Source organism: Hemiscyllium ocellatum, chromosome 46 (genome assembly GCF_020745735.1).
Source record: "Hemiscyllium ocellatum isolate sHemOce1 chromosome 46, sHemOce1.pat.X.cur, whole genome shotgun sequence".
Classification (NCBI taxonomy): Eukaryota; Metazoa; Chordata; class Chondrichthyes; order Orectolobiformes; family Hemiscylliidae; genus Hemiscyllium; species Hemiscyllium ocellatum.
In genome coordinates this window covers 10,918,578-10,934,689 of record NC_083446.1, presented here as the reverse complement: position 1 = coordinate 10,934,689, position 16,112 = coordinate 10,918,578, and the positions used below count along the sequence as shown (strand labels likewise).

General features: G+C 49.3%; 1 protein-coding gene across 1 annotated transcript in view; it reads right to left on the bottom strand.

Annotated features, from left to right (window-relative positions):
* Positions 1-16,112, bottom strand: part of naaladl1 (N-acetylated alpha-linked acidic dipeptidase like 1) — a 47,724-nt gene that overhangs the window by 23,091 nt on the left and 8,521 nt on the right. The window contains exons 3-9 of the mRNA XM_060855523.1: positions 12,924-13,045; positions 11,151-11,270; positions 8,278-8,470; positions 7,259-7,352; positions 5,540-5,641; positions 2,835-2,920; positions 614-733 (exon numbers count right to left, since the gene is read on the bottom strand). Of these exons, the coding sequence (XP_060711506.1) occupies positions 614-733; positions 2,835-2,920; positions 5,540-5,641; positions 7,259-7,352; positions 8,278-8,470; positions 11,151-11,270; positions 12,924-13,045 (837 nt within the window). The remainder of the gene's footprint in view (positions 1-613; positions 734-2,834; positions 2,921-5,539; positions 5,642-7,258; positions 7,353-8,277; positions 8,471-11,150; positions 11,271-12,923; positions 13,046-16,112) is intronic.

Genomic DNA, 16,112 nt, shown 5'->3' with positions numbered 1-16,112 from the left:
CACCCTCATCCAATGGGCGCGGATGGTAGGCATAAAAAAATGAGGGAATTGAGGGGGGAGCAGAGTGAGCTCCCAGTGCCTAGTACAGAGGTGGTCCTTCGAGAGAGGACCTGAGCAGGATCTAGTAGCCTCCACGTTAACCAGTCTATGAAGGCTTATGCGAAATCAGGGAGTGAAAGGCAGCTGTGAGAAACAGCAAGCATGTTGGAACATATAAACAAGGAATGAGTGGAGGCCATTCAGCCCGTACAGCTTGCTCTGCCATTTTATAAGATCATGGCCAATCAGATTGTGGCTTCAACTTTTCTATTATCCCTCCATAACCTGCAGCTACTTTGTCAAGCCAAGAAACTTGTGTCCAGATGCGGCAGAACTCAAAATGCCGGGTTCACCAGATTGTACATGTCATGTCAGCTTTGGTGTGACAGACATCTTTCCTCAAATGCTAGTACTGATGAATATACTGTTGTCATCTTGGTGCTATCTGTAACTCCAACTGTCCGAGGCTGTGGTCATACTGCTAGGCAGGGCTAGGCCTGAAGCAGACCTCCCCAGAGGTAAAAGGTCAGTGTACAATGTGGCAGGGGAAGATCCCATTCTGCTGGTTACTCACCTTCCTTCACCATCTTGCCCATGACTCTGGAGATTTCCAACATGACTGCAGTGCCACTACTGGGGTCGATAGCACCATGGACCCAACTGTCACGATGATTGCCATAGATTACATAGCGATCTGAAACAGGAGGAAAGTTGAGAAGCAAGGCCACAGAAGACTTAATACTCAATAAGGACACTCACACGGTGCAGAGACAGACGGGTCACAGGAGTGCTGCACTGTAGAAATTTAGTGCTGAGGGAGTGCCGCACTGTCGGAGGGCCAGTACTGAGGGAGTGCCACACTGTCGGAGGGCCAGTACTGAGGGAGTGCAACATTGTTGGAGGGTCAGTACTGAGGGAGTGCCGCACTGTTGGAGGGTCAGTACTGAGGGAGTGCTGCACTGTCGGAGGGCCAGTACTAAGGGAGTATCGTACTGTCGGGGGGTCAGTACTGAGGGAGTGCTGCACTGTTGGAGGGCCAGTACTGAGGGAGTGCCACACTGTCGGAGGGTCAGTACTGAGGGAGTGCTGCACTGTTGGAGGGTCAGTACTGAGGGAGTGCTGCACTGTCGGAGGGCCAGTACTAAGGGAGTACCGCACTGTTGGGGGGTCAGTACTGAGGGAGTGCTGCACTGTTGGAGGGTCAGTACTGTGGGTGTGCTGCATTGTCAGAGGGTCAGTATTGAGGGAACGCTGCACTGTTGGACGGTCAGTGCTGAGGGACTGTTGCACTGTCAGAGGGCCAGTACTCAGGGAGTGCAGCACTGTTGGAGAGTCAGTACTGAGGAAGTGCTGCACTGTCGGAGGGTCAGTACTGAGGGAGTGCCGCACTGTCAGAGGATCAGTGCTGAGGGAGTGCCACAATGTCAGAGGGTCAGTGCTGAGGGAGTTCTGCACTGTCGGAGGGTCTGCACTATTGAAGGATAACTACTGAGGGAGTGCTCACTGTTGGATGGTCAGTACTGAGGGAGTGCCGCACTCTCGGAGGGTCAGTACTGTGACAAGGGATGTAAAGGGGTATTTCTCCTCCTGTCCTGGGACTCAAATTTATCATACCCATCAAAAGTTCCAATAAACAGATTGTCTTGCCAGTATCACATTGTTGTTCGTGACAGCTTGCTGTGCAGAAACTGGTGTCCTATTTCTTAGTTTGCAATAGTGACATGGGCTGAGGAGGTGTGGTGGAGGGAAGGACAGAGTTGACCAGTCTCCTTCTGTCGGCTAAACTTCAGAGCAGTAGCCAATTTGCCATGAGGGGTGTTGTGGCTGTGGAAGGAGATATATAAATACAGGATGTTCTTAGCTCCTCGGCCTGTCTGACTGATCCATGGCCAGTGCCCTGACTCGAGGAGATCTTTTTAATGTCGTCTGCTCCCAGATACCTGATGAAGATTTTTCGACGATAGGTTTGATGCTTCAAAACCGGTAGCGAGAGGGTGGGTGGCAGGTGGCGGCTGAGGGGGATATCTGTCCCTTCACTGGACCTTAACCATGTGTGGCACACTGTGTGGCATTTAAAGGCATCTCAATGCCCTGACATTGGGAGGTGGGCGCCCCCTGAAGGCCTAAGCCAACCCGCACCTCCATCTTTCACAGTGACGCGGTCACTTCCCCCACCTATTCACCTGGCATCAGTCCCCTGTGGCCTTGGTCCCTTGGCGATTGGTGAATCCTCTACACCTCACTCCCTCAGCTTGTGGTCCTAAATCCTGGGACAAGATCAGAACGGTGCTAGAAAAGCACAGCAGGTCAGGCAGCATCCAAGAAGTAGGAAAATCGATGTTTCGGGCAAAAGCCCTTCATCGGGGATGAGGCAGGGAGCCTCCGGGGTGGAGAGGTAATTGGGAGGGGTGTGGGGATGGGGAGAAGGTAGCTAAGAGTACAATAGGTGGATGGATGTGGGGATGAAGGTGATAGGTTGGAGAGGAGGGTGGAGCGGATAGGTGGGAAGGAAAATGGACAGATAGGACAGGCCATGAGGATGGTGCTGAGTTGGAACTGGGGTAAGGTGGGGGAAAGGGAAATGAGGAAAGTGGTGAAATCCTGTGCAAGTTGGCCTGGTAAGAGCCAGGAGTGTGTTTTATTTTATCAGAATTCCCCAAAGAAGGATATGCAGGACTCCACAGTCTGCAGACAGGACTCCTGTCATCACTTTGCCCTTTACACCTCCCACTGTTCTCATTGGCAGTGCCCTTCCATGCTAGAAGCAGCCCAGCTGCCCACAGATGCACACTTACCTGGTTCTACACTCCCACGGATAACTCCGATCACATTGTCTGATGGTTTTACCTCCCGCTTGTTGAACACGTTGACTTGTACCTCGCTGCAGTCAAAGCAACATGCGGTTAATTTCTGAGAATCTCAAGGTGATGACAGCACAGGAAGAGGCCATTAGCACCTGGGTCTCATTGCAGCTCTCTACTGGAGTAACTCTTAACATCCCACCCCGCTGCTGATAATAATAACCGATTCCCCATTTGCAAAGCTTTGAGTGAACCTGCCTTGCCCACAGTCCTAGGCAGCGCATTCCTGAACCCAACCACTCGTTTCATGAAACTGTTGTCAGTCACCCACAATCTGTACCCTCTTCTTTATCCTTCCTCCAGTAGGAACAGTATCTCCTGCTCTCCTCTGTCCCAGAGCCCTTATGGTTTTGAACACCTTGATCAAGTCTCCATGCTCCTCTTGAAGGAGAATGCTCCCAACTTCTCCAATCTGTCCATGTCAATGAAAACCCTTGACCCTGGGATCATTCTCCTGGGTTTGCTCGACACCCTCTCTGGAACCTTCACATCTTTCTTGAAGTATGATGTACAGAACTGGACGCAGTACCCCAGTTGTGTCTGAACCACTGTTTTATTCAAGTTTAATATAACCATCTTGCTCTTGTGTTCTGGGCAATCAGATTTGATCGCTTGACACTATTGTGATGGGAGTACGGTCAAGCAATGTGCAGAGGGCAGGACAGCTCTGTCCTGCTTGGGGATCACTGAAGTTCCTTATTCCTGGGACCATTCTTGTGAATTCTTTAGAAACTCTCCCTCACACCTTTCCTGCAGTTTGGTGTCCAGATACTTTATTCCAGCTGAGGCTGATCCAGTGTTTCAGACAAGTTTAACATAACCTTCTTGCCTCTATTCGTAAAGCTCAGAGCTGAGTTAGCTACATTTGCAAACTGCCTTGCCACCTTTAGTGATGTGTGCAAGTACATCCTCCCCTGCCACACCCCACCCACCCCTGAAAGGGTCTGTCAGCTCTTACAAGTTCTTTCAGAATTGTACCCTTCCTCACAGTTCTGAATACTCCTACACTGTGTGACATCTGCACAGCATTTAACACAAGAGTTCTTCAATCATCAGCTCTGTATTAGGCCAGAGTGTGCTCCCCTCTTCCTGAAAGGGAGGGATGGTGCAAGTCAATGACGCCTTAAGCATTAAGATGTCCTGATCAGTTTTTCCCCTCCTCTCCCTCTCCCTATCTCTCTCTCTGTCTGCGTTGGAACTAGTTAGGGATGCAACAATGCAGGCTGGTGCTGAGGGAATGCTGCATTGTCAGGGATGTTGCCTTTCAGTTGGGATGTAATACTGAGACCATACTCGGGAAGATGTAAAAGGTCTCACGGCCACTCAGGAGTGCAGTGTCCTGAGGCCAATATCGCATCTGTTGGAGGATTGAAATTTACGGCCGCCATCTGATAGCTCAGGGCCAACCTCAGGCAAGGGAGGACAACAGGAAAAGTAGGATGGCGGTATAGGGGTATTGTCACTAGCCTAGTAAACCAAGGGACATGGGTTCAAACCCCCAAACAACAGCTGTAGAATTTAAATTCAACAAATGAAATTGAAAGATGATAGCTCCTTGAAAGTGGAGTGAGCAGGTAGGTAGGATAGTGAAGGCAGCGTTTGGTATGCTTTCTTTTATTGGTCAGAGTATTGAGTACAGGAGTTGGGAGGTCATGTTGCGGTTGTAAGGACATTGGTTAGGCCATTGTTGGAATATTGCAAGCAATTCTGGTCTCCCTCCTATTAGAAAGATGTTGTGAAACTTGAAAGGGTTCAGAAAAGATTTACAAGGATGTTGCCAGGGTTGGAGGATCTGAGCTAAAGGGAGAGGCTGAACAGGCTGGGGCTGTTTTCCCTGGAGCGTCGGAGGCTGAGGGGTGACCCTATAGAGGTTTACAAAATCATGAGGGGCATGGATAGGGTAAATAGACAAAGTCTTTTCCCTGGGGTGGGGGAGTCCAGAACTAGAGGGGCATAGGTTTAAGGTGAAAGGGGAAAGAAATAAAAGAGACCTGAGGGGCAACTTTTTCACACAAAGGGTGGAATGAGCTGCCAGAGGAAGTGGTGGAGGCTGGTACAATTGCAACACTTACGAGGCATCTGGATGGGAATATGAATAGGAAGGGTTTGGAGGGATATGGGCCGGGTGCTGGCAGGTGGGACTAGATTGGGTTGGGATATCTGGTCGGCGTGGACAGGTTGGACCGAAGGGTCTGTTTCTGTGCTGTACATCTCTATGACTCTATCAACGATTCTATGTTTCTCAGTGATATGGAGCTTGGAAACTTTCATCAATTGTTGTAAAAACCTACCTGGTTCACTAATGCTCTTTCATGAATGAAATCTGCTGCTTGTACCTGGCCTGGGGCGATGCAGGAATCCAGACCCACAGCAAAGTGGTTGACTCCTAACTGCCATCTGAATTAGCTGAACAAATCATTCAGTTCAAGGGGCAATTAGGGATGGGCAATAAATGCTGGGCCTAACCATTGACGCCCACATCCAGTGAAACAATGAGAGAAAACAGGACTATATCCAGTCATGGTGCTTGTGGAGAAACAGATACTGGTTCAAACCAACCTTGCCCAGTTAAATCTCCAATGGCAGCATTCAGCCAAGCATTAACAAACTCATCGATCTCTGCATCAAAGCAGGCTAACCTGTTTGCAAAGGAGCTCTTGTTGTGGAAGCCAGGACCCAGGTGGTATCTGCAGCCAAGGGCTCCTTGCCAGCTTTCAGGAGCTTCATCCCCAGCCAATCCGCTGAAAGAAATGAAGGAGCATTCAACATCAGATTGGCCAACAGGGTGAATGATGTCAGCTGGAGCACACCAATCATAGAAGCCCACAGTCAAGACTCTCTGTGGGATACCTCTGTGACGTGAGAATATCGCCCCATAATTTTGCTGAATCCACCTTATTCCCCTTGATCCCACCTCCTTCCCTGCCTTCCCATTTGATACCCTCCCACTTTCCTCGTGATCCCTGTCACCTTCCCCAGTTGATCCCCCATCATGTTCCCCATTTGCTCACTGGTCACCTTCCCCATGTGTTCCCCCATCACCTTCCCCACTTGTTCCCCCATCACCTTCCCCATGTGTTCCCCATCACCTTCCCCACTTGTTCCCCCATCACCTTCCCCATGTGTTCCCCATCACCTTCCCCATGTGTTCCCCCATCACCTTCCCCATGTGTTCCCCATCACCTTCCCCATGTGTTCCCCATCACCTTCCCCATGTGTTCCCCCATCACCTTCCCCATGTGTTCCCCATCACCTTCCCCACTTGTTTCCCATCACCTTCCCCATGTGTTCCCCCATCACCTTCCCCACTTGTTTCCCCATCACCTTCCCCATGTGTTTCCCCATCACCTTCCCCATGTGGGCGGCACGGTGGCACAGTGGTTAGCACTGCTGCCTCACAGCGCCTGTAGACCCGGGTTCAATTCCCGACTCAGGCGACTGACTGTGTGGAGTTTGCACGTTCTCCCCGTGTCTGCGTGGGTTTCCTCCGGGTGCTCCGGTTTCCTCCCACAGTCCAAAGATGTGCGGGTCAGGTGAATTGGCCAAGCTAAATTGCCCGTAGTGTTAGGTAAGGGGTAAATGTCGGGGTATGGGTGGGTTGCGCTTCGGCGGGTCGGTGTGGACTTGTTGGGCCGAAGGGCCTGTTTCCACACTGTAAGTCTAATCTAATGTGTTCCCCCATCACCTTCCCCATGTGTTCCCCATCACCTTCCCCATGTGTTCCCCCATCACCTTCCCCATGTGTTCCCCCATCACCTTCCCCACTTGTGCCATCCATGTAATGTGTCTCTTCTGGCCATTACGTCCGATTAACCTCATCTCTCCTCCTCAGCTTTGTCCACTTGTCCTGCACTCTCTCTCTAACTCTTTTCCTTTCTCCAACCTCTTTCTAACGTTCCAATTCCAACCTTGTCTGTTGCCCCAGTGACAGAGCCTTGAGTTACAGCGTTCAGCATGGTTGCCACCAAGTTTCCTTGATATATCTCTTCCAAATTCCAGATCATTCTGTAGATTCATCCCATCCTGGTCACCCACCTCCCTTAGCTGTGCCTCTCTCTTGTTCAGGTATCTCAAAACCAGTTGGTTTAATATCAGCCATGGGGACATTTGGCTGTGCAATTGACCATATTGAATGGTTGAGCAGGCTCAAAGGGCTGAATGGCCTACTCCTTCTCATATGTTTCTAATGGAAATATTTTAAATGATCAGCTGATAAAGGTTATCATCAATGGAGATGTCACTAAGCACACAGCGTAGCTAGTTGCCAGCTCTCTGTCCACAGGTACATCAGTGCTTTTCAACCGTGTGCAGCACTCAGTTCAGGCTAACAAATCCAAATTCTTGGAGCAAGAACTCACCAGATGAGTTGACGGGCATCTTCAAACCCAATGGGCTGTGCAGGGATGGGTGATAAACCTTTGACATCAGATTCAGCCTCTCTGAAGGTATAATCTGTAAACAGGTAACACATGAGACTTGTTTACGGCTGACCTCCTGAGTTTCACTGGGCCATCAAGGGTTCTATCAAACAGACCCGTGACCAACTGTCACATATATGCACTGAAATAAATCCACAGGGTAAGCACTGAACATTGGGAGCCACCCCCCATTACCCCGACCAGATACCAAGGGACAAGACCATAGGCAGAGACCTGTGCCCAGGTCCCAAACAGAGATCTGGGACCAGACCCCAGGCAGAGACCCGAGGATAATGCCCTCTGTAGAGACTCTGCGATAATGCCCCAAGCAGAGACCATGGGATAAGGCCCTGGGCAGAGACCCTGGGATAATGACCTGAGCGCAGATCCCAGAATAAGGCCCAAGCAGAAAGCCTGGGATAAGCCACAGAGACTCTGGGATAATGCCCTGAGTAACGACTCTGGGACAAGGATCCGAGCAGGTACCTCAGGATAAGGGTGGCACGGTGGCACAGTGGTTAGCACTGCTGCCTTACAGCGCCAGGGACGTCGTTTTGATTCCACCGTCGGGTGACTGCCTGTGTGGGATTTGCACATTCTCCCCATGTCTGTGTGGGCTTCCTCCAGGTGCTCTGGTTTCCAATGAAGTGCAGGCTAGGTGGATTAGCAATGGGAAATGCAGGGTTACAGGGATAGGGTAGAGGGATGGCTCTGGTTGGGATGCTCTCCACAGGGTCGGTGTGGACTCAGTGGGACAAATGGCCTGCTTCCATGCCATAGGGATTCTCTGATTCGATGTATACTCTAATCAGGGACCTTGGGACAAGGACTAGGTCTGAGAGCCCATGCTGGGTATTGAACAGAAGTGCTGGTACTCGATAAGGCTGATGCCTTTCTGGATCTAGGCTGGCAGTTAGACTCCTAACACAAGGCCCTAGGGGAAATAGTGGTGACCATACCTTTGGCAGGGTAATAAGGTGTCAGCTGGTCACCAAAATTGAGCTTGTAGGAGCCACGCTCAACGCCAGAGGGGGGCAGGTACCAGGAGTGAGGGTAGGTCTCAGTTTTGTCGTTGGTCTTTCCGTCGTTGATATCAGCAGGATCGGTGTAAACGATGACTCCAGTCACCCCAAACTTTGCACCATTTATACCCTGCCGAACAGAACAAAGACACCCTTCCAAAACACACTCCATTAAAACCTTTACAATGACAAAATCCTTGGGCGGGTTGGGGGAGGTAAGGTGGGGTGTATGGATGGTGGTTTTGTGTCACAATCGCAAGCTTCCAACTTCTCATCCTGCTTTGCTTTCTGCACGTAACGGAGCTGAAGAGAATGTCTCAGAACCTGGGGCAGTGAGAAGGAATGGTGGCTGATTCTGGGGCAGGAAAGGATGTTTGATTATGGGAAATGGCTGGGTTGGCAGTCAGAGTGTAGCATTCCTGTGCTTACAGGTTCCCCCTGCAAGCTGTGCTGGAAAGGTACAAACAGAATTGCCACCTCCATTCAACTCCCTTCCATGGCCTGGGAAAATAGACCGTCCAGGGATCAAATGGGAAGGCAGATTAAACCTGTCATCTTGAAATTAACCCACCTCCTGGGAGCTGACTGGTTGCTGGCTCCCCACTATCCTTCCTTCATTTCAGTGGGGATTTTCACACCCAACCTCATCCCAACCTTCTGGGGGTTAACCCTGCACTCGCATATCCTTCAAGCCCCCTCTGCTCTCCACTCAGCCCCTCTCCTTCGGGTAAGGGATCGACCTGGTTCCAGGCATGTAGCCACTGACGTACCCAGCGACGGGCTGGTAAAGGGATGATCCTGCACCCTGCCTGGAGGACGGAGTGCTAGCATCCCAAGCTGGGAACGGACTTCAACAGCATCAATCACTGAGAGGACAGGAGTCAGGTCCGTTCAGAGATCTGAGTGAACCCGGGTTGGTGGGGGGAACTGACTTGTGGTCATGTATGTTCTAATGTGCCATTTTAAAAATGCAAATTACAGCACAGCTCTGTTGGGAGCTACTGATGTAGGCCACATCCAAAGCAAACCATGGAGAAATGATCATTTAATCTATTGATGCATTAAAAATCTAGTTACCCAACTCTTCAAGTGGAGACTAACTTTTCAATTCCCTAATCCCCACTGAAGACATTCCCTCTCATTGTCCATTGAAGATCACCTTTCTAATCCCCAAACTTTCCCATTACCCAATTGGCCTGCATCCTGACTTAGCACACGCTCAGCTCACTGAATATTCCAGTTATTTACTTCTACGTGTAGGAGGTCCATCCTTTGTTCCACATGAATTTAACATTTCACTATTTAAAGGAGATGTTTTGTTCGTACCTAAACTTTGATTTTTTCCCTTTCACCATCCATTGCAGTGGTGCATCTCCTGAGCCTGGGATAGGTGCTGCCTGACCTGTTGGCCTTGGCTCAGTGGGCAGCTCCCTCTCACCCTTGGGTTGGAGGGTTGAAGGTTTGAGCCCCATTCCTGAGTGAGCCAATCGTGTGTGTGTCTATGTGTGTGTGTGTCTGTGTGTGTGTCTGTGTGTGTGTGTGTGTGTGTGTGAGCGAGAGAGAGAGAGAGTGAGAGAGTCTGTGTGTGAATGAGAGAGACAGAGTGTGTGTGTGAGTGAGAGGTTAGAAAGATTAAGTGTGTGTGTGTGTGAGTGTGTGAAGAGAGTGTGTGAGTCAGAGAGAGTGTATGAGTGAGAGAGAAAGACTGAGTGTGTGTGTGATAGAGGAAGTGTGTGTGATAGAGGGAGTGTGTGTGAGTGAGAGAGACAGAGCCAATTGTGTGTGTGTGCGTGTGTGTGTGAGAGAGAGAGAGAGAGAGAGAGAGAGAAAGTGAGAGAGTCTGTGTGTGAATGAGAGAGACAGAGTGTGTGTGTGAGTGAGAGGTTAGAGAGATTAAGTGTGTGTGTGTGTGAGTGTGTGAAAGAGAGTCTGTGTGAGTCAGAGAGAGTGTGTGTGTGTGGGAGAGAGAGTGTATGAGTGAGAGAAAGACTGAGTGTGTGTGATAGAGGGAGTGTGTGTGAGTGAGAAAGTGTGTGAGTGAGAGAGAGAGAGACAGAGCCAATTGTGTGTGTCTGTGTGTGTGTGTGTGTGTGTGTGTGTGTGTGTGAGAGAGAGAGAGAGAGAGAGAGTGAGAGAGTCTGTGTGTGAATGAGAGAGACAGAGTGTGTGTGTGAGTGAGAGGTTAGAGAGATTAAATGTGTGTGTGTGAGTGTGTGAGTCAGAGAGAGTGTGTGTGGGACAGAGAGTGTATGAGTGAGAGAGAAAGACTGAGTGTGTGTGTGATAGATGAAGTGTGTGTGTGTAATAGAGGGAGTGAGTGTGAGTGAGAGAGTGTGTGTGAGTGAGAGAGAGACAGAGCCAATTGTGTGTGTGTGAGAGAGAGAGAGTGAGAGAGTCTGTGTGTGAGTGAGAGAGACAGTGTGAGAGAATGTGTGTGTGTGTGAGAGGTTAGAGAGATTGAGAGTGTGTGTGTGTGTGTGTGTGTGTGTGTGTGTGTTTCCCACGATGGACACAATTCAGAAGTATTCCACTGGCTGTCCAGTACCTTCTGGCCATGAAAGGCACTACACGATTTCTGGCTAGTTCTGGGGTGAGGCCAACATTTGCCAGGACTGGGAACCAGGCACACTGTCCCACTGCTGTCACTGGGCTCTGCCAAAGCCCATCAGAAAATGGCCAAGCATGGAGGATCTGCGGCCTGTAGCCACAGAGGCTCATTCCCTGCCTCGGAGGCCCAACCTTCCCACTCCCACCGCGTCCAAAAACCCCTGTTAATTAAGTCTAAGGGTCACACAATAACCCCACCTTACCTTGTTGCCCCGGCCAGTTCCACCGTATTTAACAATAGCGATTGTGTTCTTCAGGTCAATGGTTTGGTTCAAATGCTGGTAGTCATCCATTGTCCCATAGTTAGCATAGACGAGCCTGCCCTGTGTTGGAAGGTGAGAGAGTCTGTTACCACATTATGGCATTGCAATAACCTGTAATAACTACCCCTTTCTCCACTGAAAGCTGCAAAGGAACAGGACCTTCATCTGGTTCACTAATGCATTATGGAACTGTCTGACCTACATGTCACTCCCAGACCTGCAGCAATGTGGTTGACTCATAACCAGCCAGCGACACTAACATTCCATCGATGAATTTGCAAAAAAAACAGGGAAGGCTGAGAAGCAGTGCAACATGTAGTCCCTGGAGAGTCAGCTGCTCCAGGCATCCGGGGATATCGTCAGCACCACTAGATTACATGAGTATTCCACTGTCACAGGATCAGTACTGAGGGAGTGCCGCACTGTCAGAGGGTCAGTACTGAGGGAGTGCCACACTGTCAGAGGGTCAATACTGAGGGAGTGCCGTACTGTCAGAGGGTCAGTACTGAGGGAGTGCCGTACTGTCAGAGGGTCAGTTCTGAGGGAATGCCGCACTGTCAGAGGGTCAGTACTGAGGGAGTGCTGCACTGTCAGAGGGTCAATACTGAGGGAGTGCTGTACTGTCAGCGGGTCAGTACTGAGGGAGTGCCGCACTGTCAGAGGGTCAGTACTGAGGGATTGCCGCATTGTCAGAGGGTCAGAACTGAGGGAGTGCCACACTGTCAGAGGGTCAGTGCTGAGGGAGTGCCACACTGTCAGAGGGTCAGTACAGAGGGAGTGCCGCATTGTCGGAGGATCAGTACTGAGGGAGTGCCACACTGTCAGAAGGTCAGTACTGAGGGAGTGCCACACTGTTGGAGGGTCAGTACTGAGGGAGTCCCGCACTGTTGGAGGGTCAGTACTGAGGGAGTGCTGCACTGTTTGAAGGTCAGTACTGAGGGAGCGCTGCGCTGTCAGAGGGTCAGTGCTGAGGGATTACCGCACTGTTGGAGGGTCAGTACTGAGGGAGTGCTGCACTCTTTGAGAGTCAGTATTGAGGGAGCACTGCCCTGTCAGAGGGCCAGTGCTAACGGAGTGTTGCTCCACTGAAGGGTTATTACCGAGGAAGCACTGCAATGTCAGAGGATTAGTCCTGAGGGGCTGTTGCACTGTCTGAGGGTCAGTGCTAAAGGGAAGTTATGAAAAGCTCTCTTTAGCCTCTCTAATGGATTTAAGGGATCCCATGGATGAAAAACATTGGGGAGAGTGATGGGAATTCTCCTCAGGGTCCTGAGACCAATTGTTGTTAATAAACCACTATGGCAAAGACAGATTATCAGGATAATGTCGCTCTTTGTAGGACCTTACTATGGGCAGATTGCCTTCATTGATTGATAAATGTTACTCAGTGTCTACAGTTCAACATGCACTTCATTGGAATGGGACGTCCTGAAGTCATGAGTATGGAAATGCATGTCTTTCTTCATTCCCCAGGTGGTCTGTGGTGAGGCTTGAGATTGATTTTAGCCTTGCTGACAGGAAAGATCCCACTCCTGAAAAGAGGGAACATGTTGCCAAAGCTTTTCACCTTGCCCTCACGCAGAAAAATGCAAGGATCCCGAATTGTTTGATCTTGGAGATCTTCATTCTGCCCTGCCAAGTGCGGGATGAGAAACGTCTGCAGCAACATGTTTCTCTGTCCCACAGTGTTCTACCCATTTCCCACCGACAAACCTTGGGAGTTCCTGCTGGTGCGTAAGCTGCGAATGGCTGCACCACATCTGGGTCCAGCTGGTCCTTGGTGTAATTCAACTCCTTCATCCGCGACTTGAAGAGTTCTGTCCCATTTGGCAAAACTGGAGGACCAGAAAGACTGGTGTGAACCCAGGGCTTTCTCTACAGCATGTCACAATCAGCCAAATATTTTCCAAAGAGTAGTTACTGGTTTAAAAAAAAATAGCCAATGGGCAACCAAATACTGGCAAAGATATAGAGGACGAGAGTGTGGTGCTGGAAAAGCACAGCAGGTCAGGCAGCATCCGAGGAGCAGGAGAATCGACGTTTCGGACATAAGCCCTTCATCAGGAATGAGGCTTGTGGGTTGGGGCTAAGAGGTAAATGGGAGAGGGGAGTGGGGTTGGGGGCACGTAGCTGGGAAAGCGATAGGTGGATGAAGGTGAGGGCGGTGCTGAGTTGGAGGTTTGGGACTGGGATAATGTTGGGGGGGTGAAGGGAAATGAAGAAGCTGTTGAAATCCACATTGATCCCGTTTGGTTGCAGGGTCCCAAGGCGGAATATGAGGCGTTCTTCCTCCAGGTGTCAGGTGGTAAGGGTTTGGCGGTGGAGGAGGCCCAGGACCTGCATGTCCTTGGTGGAGTGGGAGGGGGGAGTTGAAGTGTTCAGCCACGGGGCAGTGGGGTTGGTGGGTGCGGGTGTCCCACAGATGTTCTCTGAAACGATCCGCAAAAAGGCGTCCTGTCTCCATGATGTAGAGGAGACAACACTGGGTGCAACAGATACAGTAGGTGACATTGGGAGAGGTACAGGTAAATTTCTGATGGATGTGGAAGTTACCTTTAGGGCCTTGGACGGGGGTGAGGGGAGTGGTGTGGACACAGGTTTTGCACTTCCTGCTGTGGCAGGGGAAGGTGCCAGGAGTGGGGTGTGGGCCGGTGGGGGATGTGGACCTGACGAGGGAGTCTTTTCGGAACGCTGATAGGGGTAGGGAGGGAAATATTTCTTTGGTGGTGGGGTCCATTTGGAGGTGGCGGAAGTGGCGGAGGAAGATACAGAGGACCAAATTTATGGGGAAGTTATAGAGAATTGCAAAAGTGTGTAATTACAATAAGGTACTCTAATTGTCCTCGTACAGACCAGGATATTAAGAACACAAAGGGCAGAGGGGGAGTGAGTTTCTGAAGCATGCTCAGGAGAATTTTCTAGACCAGTATGTCAGTCTAAGGAGGAATTGCTGAATCTAGATCAGGTAATCATCACTACCCAAACTCAATCACAGCAACAAGTGCCATCCACACTGCAACAACTCAGTAAAGTTCCTCCAACAGCTCTTTCCAAACCCACAGCCACTACCAAAGTTCTGTCCAAACTGCACAAACAATGGAGTTTTTGTAAGAAGGTTTTGAAGCTGAAGAACTGCTGATGGGAATCAAGAAGCAAAGTAGTCCTGAACTTAGTGTTTCTACAAAAGCTTATGGATGGGCTTTTAGCCTATGGTTTAAACAAAGATTCAACATTTTACAGGGCACTTTATACCCAAAGATTCAACATTTATTAGACAATAAGGCCCTGGCAAGAGGATGATCTAGGCTAATCTTGGAATTGGATATAAAAGACCGTTAACTTGCATTGGAGTGAGAATAGAATTTGGCAAAATCACTGAGAATTTAATGTCAACTACCAAGTTGTTTGAGTTTGGATTGTGTTCACGAGGCAGTGCAACCTCTGCCTTGGAAACTTGCTTTTGCAAACTTACCACCAAAGTCGAGCTCATGTCTATGTGACTGTCTGATCATGTTCAGGTCCGAGTTTAAGGAATGAGATCTCAGGAGTAAGGGAATGGATCTGCCCTGGGTAAACTGAACTCAAAGATCTGTAACGCAACGGGGCTGCCTTTAAAGAGGAGATGGCTCAGGGACAGTTCCATGACAGAGAAAGCTGGGTCACACAAAAACAGAACTCATTCGGTGACAAAAGAGATGGAGAGCGAGATGAAGCAAAGGCCTACATGATGTGACACACATCAAGTTGATAATATCAATATAAACACGCTGAATGTAGGGAGAGTGGGGGAAAGGACAAAGGGAATCCAGGAGACAGAGACAGTACAAGTAAAAACTGGCAACCGATAAAGAAGGAAATTCACAAATCTTCAACCTCTTTATAAAGGCAGAAAAGTGCTGATTGGGGTCAAAAGGGGATCTACACGTGGAGGCAGAGGGTTTGGCTGAGACATAAAATCTCAGCTGCATCTGACTTTGATAAAGAAGAAGACATTGCCCAAGTCTTAGTAAGAGAGAAAGTGGTTGAGACAATAAGTAGGTTAATACAGATAGAGAAGGAATGAGAGAGATCCATTAATTATATCACTGGAACCAGACAAATTGTCTCTGAGAATGCTGAAGCACTGACTACAACTATCTAATCCTCCTCAGAGGTGGGGCCCACAGCCAGAGGAGTGGAACATCCTGTTCAAAGAAAGTTGTAAGAATAATCCCCTGAATCTACAGACCAGTCAGTTTAGTTTCAGTCGTGGAAAAGCTTTGAGTTGACAGAAATAATTCTCACTTGGATTGGTGCAAATCAATAAGGGAACGTTAGTGCAGATTTGTTAAAGGAAAGTCATCTTTCATCAATTGTGTGTTTTGTGAGGTAACAGCAATGGCTTTGGGCCTATTGTGGCATTGTCCCTGTCCCTAGGCCAGAAAATCTGGGGTCAGGGTTCCACCTGCCTCACACATGTGTCATTAAACGTCTGAAAAGACTGATTAAGAATACCAACAGCAAAGATTAATGTAATGTGGATGACAGGGTGCATATGGACTTTAGAAAGGCTGTAGAGAAAAAGCAGTGGATTGCAACTAACAAAGTTGTTCCTGCATTGAAAAAGCATAGGTACAATGGGCTAAAAATAATTGCCCATTCCATGATTTTTACAAAAATATCCTCAAACTCCCTCCCTAAGGGCACTGTGGTTCTACCTATACCACATGAACTGCAGAGATTCAAGAAGGCAGCTCATCACCACCATCTCATGGAGTAACTAGGGACAGACAATAAGTGTTGGCCGGCCAGCGATGCCCATGTCCCATGAGTGAACCAAAACAAAGTGATACTTTCCTGGTAATGTGATAAAGAAGCCAATTGTACAGAATTTACATTGAGGGCTAAATGCTGAACAGGATA